The sequence below is a fragment of the Equus caballus genome, chromosome 22 (assembly GCF_041296265.1).
Source record: "Equus caballus isolate H_3958 breed thoroughbred chromosome 22, TB-T2T, whole genome shotgun sequence".
In the NCBI taxonomy this organism is placed as follows: Eukaryota; Metazoa; Chordata; class Mammalia; order Perissodactyla; family Equidae; genus Equus; species Equus caballus.
The window spans coordinates 24495236-24507092 of record NC_091705.1 but is presented as its reverse complement, the minus strand read 5'-3'; the positions used below and the strand labels follow the sequence as shown (position 1 = coordinate 24507092).

At 48.1% G+C, this 11857-nt stretch overlaps 1 protein-coding gene across 10 annotated transcripts in view; it reads right to left on the bottom strand.

The window, feature by feature from the left end:
* Window positions 1-1904: 1904 nt before the first annotated feature.
* The window catches only part of DNMT3B (DNA methyltransferase 3 beta), a 38712-nt gene continuing 28759 nt past the window's right edge, over window positions 1905-11857 (bottom strand). For 5 of the 10 annotated variants that reach the window (XM_023626330.2, XM_070248042.1, XM_023626331.2 and 2 more), the window contains 6 exons: window positions 11724-11808; window positions 10591-10736; window positions 10154-10244; window positions 9669-9817; window positions 8738-8823; window positions 1905-3487 (listed from right to left, as the gene is read on the bottom strand). In XM_023626330.2, coding sequence (XP_023482098.1) covers window positions 3346-3487; window positions 8738-8823; window positions 9669-9817; window positions 10154-10244; window positions 10591-10736; window positions 11724-11808 — 699 coding nt within the window. In that variant the 3' untranslated portion in view covers window positions 1905-3345. Of the gene's footprint in view, window positions 3488-5025; window positions 5145-5908; window positions 5979-8737; window positions 8824-9668; window positions 9818-10153; window positions 10245-10590; window positions 10737-11723; window positions 11809-11857 lie in introns of all 10 variants that reach the window. The other 5 variants (XR_011431124.1, XR_011431125.1, XR_011431126.1 and 2 more) reach the window with 2 other exon arrangements.

The window sequence follows — 11857 nt, the reverse complement described above, 5'->3', positions numbered from 1 at the left end:
CACCCCTATCCACTCTCCCCAGCATCCCCCAACATGTGAGGGGCCGTGATGGACACAAGTTCCACACCAGATGCTGCTGTTGCTACAGTCAGTATCAGTCAGCCCAGCTCCTGTGCAACAACCTGGGGGAATATTGCTGTCCTTCCTTTTTAATACTTCATTAATACATTAATAAATATTTGATGTTACCCTCGCTACCAGCACCCAGTCATTAATGTTGCATTGATCAATGGCTTTCGTTATCACAATGCCATCCAATACATTTGAGGGCTTACTGCACACCAGACACCAGGCTTTACCCAGACGGTGCCTGTGAACACTCAGAGCCCTAGGAAGCAGGTAGGATTTGTGATCTCCACCCCAAGAGTCACCTGCCCAAAGTGACATGGCAACATGCTAGACCCCAGATACAGCCCCAAGCCACTGCTTAAAAGGCCTACGTGTGGCACAAACTCCAAACCCATCCCCCCAGATCGAAACATTCATCATGCTGTCCCCTTGCCACCAAGCCTGGGATCACTCAGCTCAGAACCTGGCCATCTTGAGAAAACACATTAAAAAACCGCTCCGAGAGCTCCTCCAAGGCCTCCCCTAGCAGGGCCCAGGAGCAGGCAGGACACCCAAGGGCCTCTCACCTGGAGGGCTAGTCCATCTCCTCTCTTAGGGTTTCGAGGCCGGGGCTGTTTATTTCGCTTCATCCTGTCCTGCCATTTGGTGCAGCACTGTACACAAGATGGCTTCACAGGGCTGCCAAGGCCCCTGGGTCTCAACGCCTCAGAGAGGAGCGCCAGCCCAGCACGCTAATTGCCAATTGTCTCACCATGGCAACTCACACCTGGGCTGTTCTAGCCCAGCTGCACCTGAAAACAGTTGGTTTCTCATCCTCCACTGCAACTCCAGACCAGACCCTTTAGGAACTTGACCTTATTGAGGCACCCAACTATAATCATGGAGGTGGCCATGGTTGTGACCTCTCTTACATGAGGAAACTGAGAGGCTCAGAGAGGTGCCAAGTCCAACTACTGCTCAATTGATGCTCTGTACACCTCGTTTACACACCCTTCGCCCTCTGCACACACCAGCTGACCAATATTAACCTCTGAAGAGGTGTTGAAATCTTCATCGGCTCCTTTTCCCTGACCAAAGGACAGAAGTAGTGAGACGTGAGGATTAGGGCACCTTGGGCTCTGGGCTTGGGACGCTGTGGCTGGGTGCCCCCAGGTAAACTTTCAGATGTTACTACTGAAGGGAGTTGCAACAGGTACACACTCTAGCCAAAGAAGTGAGGCCACAGGCAGCTATGTTAGAATCACGGGGCCACTCCCAACCAATTCTCACTGGGGCCAAGTGCCCTTGCTGAACGTGGCTGAACCACTCCACAACTTGGGGGCAGTGGAGCAGGGCAATTCCACAAAGCCACCAGGAACTGGGAGAAATCAGCCCTGGGATTCTTGCGTCATTAATCACCTTGATGAGCTACCCAAGAGCTGTAAGAAATAGTCTTGAGATGACTGTTCCAGACATCAAGCGTTTAACTAATCACTCTAGTCACTTGTATTAGGAACCAAGGTTTAGAAACCCATTCTCTAGGCCAGTGTGATCCCTGGAGCAGCAGCATGGAATTCACAAGCTCCACTCTAGACTTAATGAATCAGAAACTCTGGAGGCAGGGCCCAGAAATCTCTGCTTTCCCAAGCCTCCCAGAGGATGCTGATACACTGGAGTGTGGGGACCAGGGTGCTAGACCACAAGCTCCACATCTGCTTGGAGTCACCACGGGATTCCTGCACTGTGCTTGTTGTATGAATGACCTACTTAAACCACACATCGTTCCACCGTAACCAGGCCCTCCCATGACCCACCCATCTGACCTGCAAAAGAACAGAAGGGACGCCAGACTGTTATAGAGAAATACTGATTTTAATTCAACATAAGGTAAACTCTAGGCATTCATCATCTTTCAGCCTAAAAATTAGCAAAACTGTTGAAACAAGGCACAATTTTTCCCCATACTTGTTACGTGGCTCCAGTTACAAAAAAAAATTATGAAAATGTTAAAACATAAAAATAGAAGTCTGAGATTCTTTAAAAAAAAAAAAGTATATAAAAGAACTCCCACAAAATCTGTCAATGTCATTCCTTAGTCTACAAAATAGCACCAGTAAGAAGAGTAAAAGGTGTTAAAAACCATTACGACAGCATTTCTGAAATGCAGCTTGTCCGACCTCCCATTCCCCGTAAAAAATGACTTAGCATGGAATAAAAAAGGACTTAAAAACCTCTGGAGGGAGGGTCGAGCTTTTTTCATTGTAGTTTCCCCCTGCAATCTCTTAGATGAGGGGAAAGTGAGAGGAATGTGCTTCTGCCCCTGGCTGTCACTGCTTCTGAGTTTAGAAAAAGGATGAGGAATTAGGGTGTCGTGCTTCTCATCTGGGGACATGTGCCTGCCAAGTAGTCTGGAGGGTAAATTGGGGGGGTCGGGGAGGGGTCTTACCTAAACCTCCTCCTTCACTCCCCTCATATAGGGAATAGGAAGATAGTGAGAAGCTACACCTGTCTACATAATATGGCAGCTTATATAACCCAGCCCACCCCTTCCTGAGCTCCCCGGAGGGTTCCATTGCAGTCGCTGGGAGGGACTTAGCTAAGGGTGGCCCTGCCCCTGGGTTTGTGGGGAAAAAAGTAGCCCTGAATGTGATGATGATGTCATCCCTGCTGAAATCATCATCATTGTGGAAAATACTCTAAATGGGCCCCAACATCGCATCCCAGCCCTTTACACTGAGGCTGGGGGACGTGCCGGGGGAAATTCACGAAAGACATAAACATCATTTCCTCTTCTGCTAGCCCTAGAAAAAAACATCCTGGGCCCTTAAAATGTCCCGTAGCTACACGTCTACCACTGCATGCTCCTGGAAACAAGGAGCTGCAGACATTTAAAATATTAAAGTCTTGCAACAACTGGCTTGGGTGATTTTTCAGCATTGACCTGAGTATTGGAGAGCTGTCGGCACTGTGGTTTTGGTATCTTAGCCATCATTTCTCTGAGCCATGAACCCAGGAGGGAAAAAAAGCCATCTTACTACCTACTTCAAGTTTTAAAAGTTTTCAGAGAAGACAAAATGAGCACCGTTGTTCGGCCGCTCCCAGCGGCCAGGTCTGAATTGTGCATGAGGAGGTGGCACCTAGGGCTCCCCTGCCAGAAGGGGATCAGGCGGCTCTGCTCCCGCCGAGGTACGCAGTGTGACCCCACACAGCTGAGCTGAGGAGAGGCAGAGCTCGGGCTGCACCTCCTGGGTCCTGGCTCTGCCCCACAAGCCCCAGAGCCCCAGTGCGCCTGGGGAACTATTCACAAGCAAAGTAGTCCTTCAGGGGGGCGAAGAGGTGTCGGATGACAGGCACACTCCAGGACCTCCCCAGCAGCTTCTGGCGGGCACCACGGCCCATGTTGGACACATCCGTGTAGTGTACGGGAAAGCCGAAGATCCTGGGGAGGCACCAGAGTAAAAAGACAGGGAGTCAGAAATGCCCCCAGCAGCTTGCTTAGCACCTCCGGGAGATCCTCACCATGGCCAACAGGACGCCGCTCTCTCTGCCCTCTGTCCCATCCCTTCCATCAGGCCCACTGGGCCTTTACATGAGCCCTCTTGACCCCCAGAGGTCAGATCCACCTGTTCTTCAGAACACAGATGATTGTCCTAAGGGCACGGTCCCTCAATGAGAGTGTCTGTTTAGTGCATCCCCAGCACTAGCACTGTGGTCCTAGCATATAGCTGGTGATCAGTGGACTTTCCTCAAATGAATGAATGAATGAACGAATGCTAAGACAGACAGCCAGCAGACAGACGTGTATCTGTCTTCAAACCACAAAATGAGAGAAGTTAGGCAATTTCCTTAATAAAGAATGAGGACACTTGCAAAAATGGACCTCATTTTCAATTATCAGGTGGTCAGGTAATTTACCGTGAACACACTCAAACATCCTGTGTTTTCCTTCCCTTTTCAAACCCAATTGCTGGATCAAGGGCCAAGCCTGACTTGATGGCAGATGGCAACCCAATACACCAAGCGTCTGCTCTATGGGATTCTACCAAGTCTGCTAAGAGGCTTCCCGACACACTGCATCTCCTTCTTCCCTGGGTTTACAACCTCATACTAAAAATCACACCAATGGGCCAATGGCCAAATGGGTGTTAAGAAACATGCCAACATTACAACACCTTTGGCCTGTCTTGCTTTGTCTACATAATGACAGCCATCTGCACCAACCCCTGTATCCCAGATCTAGCCCAGCAATGTTAGGCTTGAGTCTTAAAATACAGAATTAACCACAATGTGAATGGGCAAAGTTACCCACCAGTTTCTTTCTACTAACCATAACTTACTTTTATACCAAGAAAACTATTGTTAAGTCAGAGGAAATAAACCTGGTTGTAGAACTGAAACATCTGGAATGAAAATACTCTAACAAATCTTTCAGGACACAACAGTAAGAACAAAATAAACAAGAAAGAAAAAAAATTGAAACCAGAACAGGAAAATTAAAATCTGAGAGGTGGTTCTTTGAATCAAAATAAACTACCAACTTAGCCAAATAATGAAAGAGGGAGAAGACAGACTGTAGCTAAGGAGGAATCAGCTTTAGAATGAGCAACTTGGCAGAAGGAATCTTCTGAGAAAGAGCAATGGCATGCTGGTGGGGTTTGCTTTAGCTGGTTCTTCATACATCCCAGCGTCCCAACACGTTGGGGCAGGCAAACATCAGGGCAGTGCAGCCAGCACAGACAGATGGTGCTGATGACTTCATGTTTCAGATTGCTCACCTCCACCACCCTTTTGCCATTTCTGGAATGGCCAGGAAATAAGGACTGGCTCTGAAGAGGTGCCCCACTAACAGAGAAGTTCAGTGAGACCATGCAGAATGAGGACAAGCAGCTGCCCACTTGTGCGGCTGGCCTCCACCACATACTCTTCCCCTTTCTGTCTGTCTGCGGGGTTTCCCTCTCCACGTGCAGCCCTGCTCACCTTTCTAGCTCAGTGCACCACAAAACATCTTCTTTGCCATTCATGACAACAGGGAAAAGTTGGTTTTTCCCCTGTCTGATCGAGTTCGACTTGGTGGTTATTGTCTGTACTTTCTTTAACTGGAGAACAAAACGACATCATGGAGTGAGCACAGAAGGAAGGCTTCTGGGTCAGTAAAGGCTCAGAAGCATCTAGGGAAGGCGGAGGAGGGAGGGCAGGTGGGGGAGAGGGTGGCAGCCTGGGCTCACAGAGGGAATGAGAAAAAGAGTCCGAAGGACAAGAACATTATGTGCTTCCCACAAGCGCCAAGAAGTTAATGAACAGGAAGACCCAGCCTCAAAGAGAACAAGAGATAAACAAAACAGTGACCATGAATGAGATCACAGGGGGACGAAGAAAACACCAGAGTTCTTGAACAGCAAGATTAAGCAAAAGTAAAAATCACCCAGATTATAGAGGATGGTCAACCAGGGTTCAAATGAGTGGAGCTTAGTTTGATTGTGAACATTGAGAATTAAGTTTATAGAGTTCTTAATATTATTATCTATGACTTAATAGTAGAGAATTTTTTTTTTTTTGGCAAAAGTATAATTACTCACTTCTCACTAGGAGGACAAGCTGAAATTTTCTGTCTCTATGAAGGGGGCATTCACAATTAGAAAGTCTAGTTGCCTTTTCTCACTGATTATTTGTTTATCAAGAACCTCTCCTACTCTGTACTTGCAGATGGGACAGAACAATTATGTGGGGAAAGGCCCAGCACCAGGGAGCCACGTGGGGGGAGGGGCATGAACAAACTGTACATCAAGCCCCTGCTTGGAGGTCACCGAGTGCATTTCCCAGAAGGCCATGGCACAGACCGTCGTTTGTGAGCACATCTTACCTTTGCTGTCCTATTGAACTCCAAGCAGTCCTGCAGCTCGAGTTTATCATTCTTTGATGCTATCACAGGCCTGGGAACAGCCAAAACCCATTATTTTCTACCATCTGTAAAGGGGCCTCGGCTAGGCACCTCCCAAAGTGGGAGTGAGGGCCTAAGGCTGCAAAATGTGCTCTGGCAAAGAACTTAGCGACAAATATATGATGAAAATGATCCTGGCATGAGCACCAGCCTGTGCTGAGGCCAGGGACAGACTAGCCCCTTGAGGGGGCAGCCTGATGTCCAGGAATGAATGCTCCCCCTTCCCAAATTTTAATATTAGTCAAAGCCAGGCTCCCATTGAAGAGAGCAGGACAGGGGAAGCACACCAGAAGAGGAGTCTGGAGATGCCTACTGTCCGGGCCCCACCACTCACTGGTGGAGTGATAACCTTGAGTGGGTCATGGCCCCACTGCTCACTGGCTGAGTGATGACCTTGAGCAAGTCATGGCCCCACAGCTCACTAGCTTCATGTCTCAGGAGCTTGGATTAGATCTTTTGGGTCTACTTGCTAAACCTAGCACCCCAAAACCATGATTTGGTGGCTCACTGCTGGCGATGCTGCCTCAGGAGGCTTTAAGGACTCAATGAGTATAAATAGAGGGACAGGAAGTGGCTCCTTGAACACTAATTGCCCTTGTAACTTTCACCACTGAAACTTGCAAATGCAGAGAGGCAGACAGATGCCTGAGAAGGGGAAGAGATAGAACTTTAGAAACCAAAGTGCTTGAGCAGCTCCAGAGCAGAAACCAGCAAGAGCTCTGCATCAGAGCTGATAGACACCACAGCTACCCACTTCATGGCCCCCCGAAAAAAAAAATCAGACATAAGAATGGAAATGATGTCCACAAGAGGGGCCATTGAATCACAAAATGTCTCCCTGGACTCTCTCAGATTTCCTTGACCTCACCTTCTAGGATTCAAATGACACCCTATCCCCATTCCCAATTCTTCGGTGAACCCAAGAGAGCTGAGGGACCTGGAGGAAAAGGACACAGCACAGCCCTAACTTGTGTTGATTCTAGGATTGAGATCTAAACACACACTCAGGTTTTTCGCCTAAAGGCTGGATTTGGCTCTATGAGCTCTGGTTCACTTGAGCCACCCATGCCAGATCCCGGCAGAGCCCAGTAATAGCACTACAGCTCAGTTCTTATCACAACTCAGGCAGAAAACTTTGTGGCATCTTTGCTGACTCTTATTTTCATCTCATACTCCACATTCAAGACGGTCTATCTGCACATTCTGCAAGTCCTATCCTCCCCTCACATTATCTAGAATCTTCTTCCTACTAAGTTCCACAGGACTCCCCAAGGTGCAAATGCCCTGGAGCCACCACTCACATTGTGTGTATGGATGGTATTTCCCAGGGCACAAAACAATAATTATAGTCTGCCCGCGTCCTCTGAACAACTGTCTCATTGCCCCTCATCCTGTTATAGTCTACTCTACCAGAAACTACCATGAATCTAAGATACACTCAATGGCTTCAACCTCCTGTGAACTCCCATGCCAATGCAAATTTAAGTGGCACCATGACCCACAGGCCCCACATAACTTGGCCCATACCTCTGAGTTCTCTGTCCTCCTCTCTTAGTCACTCCCCAAAAAGGAAAACAGTTCTCTGAACTGAGCTGTGAATGCCCTGTCACCCCTTACCCTCTTCCTTTGGCCTAGAGGGCTCTTCTCTCAAATAACTGCATGGCTCCTTTCCTTCATTTAGGGCTCTGCTAAAAGGAGAAGCTTTCCCATCAATGCTTCCAATGTCCTACTCCAGCCATGACCTTGAAATCATTGAATATCTTCTCTAATCACCCCCATTAGCATGTCAACTCCATGAGAGCCAAGACTGATGTCTGTTGTGTTCGCTACTACAATGGCACCACTTGTACCAGAGCCTGCCACAGTGTGAGAGTTCAAGTATTGAGTGAATGAGTCTATTCCATGCCAGACATGGACATTGCACCATTTGACTGGTTGATAAGCCAAATAAAAATGCAAGATACCCAAGAAAAATCCTCCAAGCTACTCTACTACCTTGTCACTTCTCTCTACATTTTGCTCAATGCTAGAGTTATTATGCTTCCAACAATTTCTTCCAAAGGAGAAATTTTTTAAGCTTAACTAATTTGCAAGTCTGGGATGTCACACTATCTCCAAATTTCTTAAATTAATTAGCAGGTTGTTCTCCCTGAAACATTAGATAATTAATCCTCAGCAATTTGCTTTCTGCCTTTCAATATGAAAGGACTGATGAAAATTCAGGAAAAGCTGTTGGTTAAGAAAATCCAAAGGAGAAAGGCCTTGGGCTACCAATTGTCATCTCAGCTTGTCCACCTGGTTGGTCACCACAGGCCCAGTCCAGGGGTCACTTCATCTCAGGGGCAGGGAGAAAGACATGTCTAACAATCTTATTCCGTTTGCCAAGATGACAGCAACTAGGAGAAGAGGTGGGGTATAGAGGCATCAGCATCCTGGGCTTGGAGAAGACTGTCAGTCTGGTGAAGCACATGGCCCTTTTGAGAAACAGGCCCAAGGGCCGAGCAGGAACAAGTCAGAGTAGACTGAGGAATCCTGGCCTGAGATTCCCAGGTTGTTGCTGTCATCCTAACATGTATCAACCCTTAACACCAGGGATTGATCTGAAGCCCAGGGTATGGCCATTTCTCAGCAGAACCAGCTTTTTCTAGAAGGCTCGAATATGACGGTCTCACAACAGTCGACAGCCAGGGATCACACCCTTAGCTGCCTTTAACTTGGCTGTTACCTGGCCTACTCAGAGCCCCCTGTTACCTGTTCATCCCAGGCAGGTTGCCCCAGAAGTATCGGGCCCTGTGAGCAGCAGACACTTTGATGGCATCGATCATCACTGGGTTACACTGTGGGGAGAGAGAAGGCAGCTGCTGGGAGCCTACGTCAGAGTTAAGGTGGGAGCCAGTGCAGGGCTTGACCTAGGGGGTGAAAGGACTGTGCCCCCCAGCTGTGGAGAAGACACAGCTCCTGCCAGCCAGGGGACAGACAAATTCCCATCAAGAATCTGACTGATGGACATAGCTAGTGTCCTTATATTAATGGGGGAAAGAGACCAGATATGACCTGCAGGTTCTGAGAGAGGGTATGCCCTGGGACACGCCAGATTACAGAATGTGCTCTGTAGAGGTGGCAAAAACAGCTCACAACTGAAATCTGGCAATCAAGGTCTTGGCTGTAGGAATGCAGTGTTGGCAATCCATGGCATGTGCCACCACCAGCCAGGTTGACACAGCATGAAGGAACTAGCCAGTCCTATAATCTCTTTAGCAGAACTGAAGCTGTAAAGTATTGGGGAAAATTAAAGGAGTTAAGCACATAAAAAGTATTTACTAAGATACTTGATGCCTATTAAGCATCATAAGGTAGATAATTAACTTGCCTGTGGCCCCTAAAACAGCAGTTCTCAGAACAAGGATGAGTAAAAATTTTAGTCAAATCTCATGGGGCCTCCAAAAGTAGATGGTTTCATCAGCTCTGACTTCAAAGGGTTCAGGGTAAGGTTAGAGATCATGTATTTTCCACGTACTCAAGAGAACCAACCCATCTGATTCCACTACCCTTGGATCTAGGCACAACTTCCTTCAAGAACCCAGAAATCATTCCCGACATTGGAAACACCCACCAAGCCCCAATGCCAGAAGGGCCTTCCACACCCATCTTGTCTTGAAAATCAGGACCCTAGGTCACCTACCTCCAGGAACCGAGAGATGTCCCTCTTGTCACCGACCTTCATGGCTACCACATTCTCAAACATCCAGAAGAATGGCCGGTCATCACCCTCCTTTGGTCGTGAGTAATTCAGCAGATGGTAGAACTCAAAGAAAAGTCGGCCTGTGCCCTCTGAGCCCACAAAAGAAGACAGCAGAGACAGAAAGTTCAGACTTTTCAGTCCACCCTTCCATACTCAGACCAATGGGCTCCCAATGCTCCCCAACTAAGGCTAATAATACACTACGGTTCTTCCACTTGCAGTCGTCTGGAATGACTAAGGACACAGCCATCAGCAGGGCAATATTTATTAGTATCTCTGGGGACTGAGGATACACAATGGGGCAGGGATAGAGGCAAGAGGTAAGGCTGGCCAAAAACAAACAGCTCCTTCTTAGGCCATTCCTCCGGGACCACACTCAGGTGACATAGGGTCCCTTGGGGCCACCAGAAAGAAGAGATGCTCACCATAGAGGCCTTTCCTGGCAGGGTTCACATTGGAGAGATCATTGCACGGGCTTCCACCAATCACCAAGTCAAAGGGGCCCCATTCTTCGATCTGTGAGAGAACAAGTCACTCTTAGGGGAGGGGTGGGCAGTGGAATGGAGGGCCGGACAGCCTAGGTTCCAGGTAACCTGTCAAGAACACCCATCTCTAGAATCCTGCTTAGTCACTTAAGTCTCTTAACTCCACTTCTGACCCAAGAAATCCTAATGCTCCAGATTCCCTAAGATCTGAATGATTTCCAAACTGTGGGTCTTGGTGTGACACAGCCTGGTGTGACCACAGGTTCTCTTCTCCCACAACTCTGGGCATACGAAAGGGGAGTGTGAGGATATCTGGGACTCAGGGGGTGAAGAGCAGGAGGTGCTGCAGAGCCCAGCAGGGCAGAGGCTGGCCTCACGTTTCTCTTCGTGATGTTCCTGACGTCATTCACATATTTGATATTGCCTTCATGCTTAACGGTTCCAACTGCGATAGACTCTTCACACACTTCTGAGGCGACATACTTCTCCACTTTAATGCCCAATTCTTTGAGGACCAAGTACCCTGTGTGGGGTTAGGGAGACAGAAAATGTACCCAGGGTCATCCTACCCACGGCCCCTCCCTCCAGTGATTCTAAGTCATCGCCAGAGCTCAGACCAGACCTAGCAAGGACATGGTAGTCCTCAAGTGAACGCTGGCAGATGTCACAGAAAATGCCTACTGGCCATACTAGGCTCTCTGGAGTGAGGAGTTTTGTGAAGAAAATATTTATCAGGTTCAGCACAGTGGCAGGATCTATTAAACCTGCCAGGTACATGACCAATTCCCAGCATGTACCACCCCAGCACAGTTAAACACAGACACACAGACAGGGACCTTCACCAAAACCATGTTTACAAAAGAAATTCATGGTCTGGGAGCAACGGCCAAGGCTCCATCCTAGTATGGGTTACCTGTGTCAACACAAATAGGTCTTTAGGACCGAACAAAGTGGTGAAAACAAGCAGCTGGCAATGACCTGGAGGGCCATTAAAAGCTGTCAATGTTTTTGGCAGGTGGACACCATGTACACACATAAGTACAAATGATGCTAAGTGCAGAACAGCTCATTTCCATTGCTTCCTGCTCTGGTAAAACAAACGTATTCCTAATAGCTGAGGGCAAGTTTGAGGATTCGCCGAGTTGCATCAGGCAAAGCCCCGGGGGCACCACACATGTTGGCTATGCTTATTCTACACCTGGGTGAATGGAAGGGATGATTGGAGATATTAGTAGGAAGAGTTGCCTAATCAATCTCCAATATATCTATGCTTATGGAATGAAAAATAATTTTCCAACAGACCTACACAGATAATAAAAAATGCAACAGCTAAGACATACATGGCTTTAAAAAGGACCAAACGAGGGCCAAGTGGGTGAAATAGTGGAGAGGTTTAAGGAGAGAAACAAGGAGCCAGTGGTGTTCTCAGAACAGGTCCCACTGATGTTTCGTGGCACTGAAGACAGACCCCGGGACCAGGTGAGTCTCCCAAGGTGAACTCCAAACTCACCTGTGGCGATTCCATCAAACAGGGACAAGACTCGAATGGGTCGCCTTCGGGCTGCAGGAATCGCAGGGTATAACTTGGGGGCTTCCTGCCAGGTTAAAGAAGGAGGTCATGGAGGTCAAGGTGCAGGTGGAAGG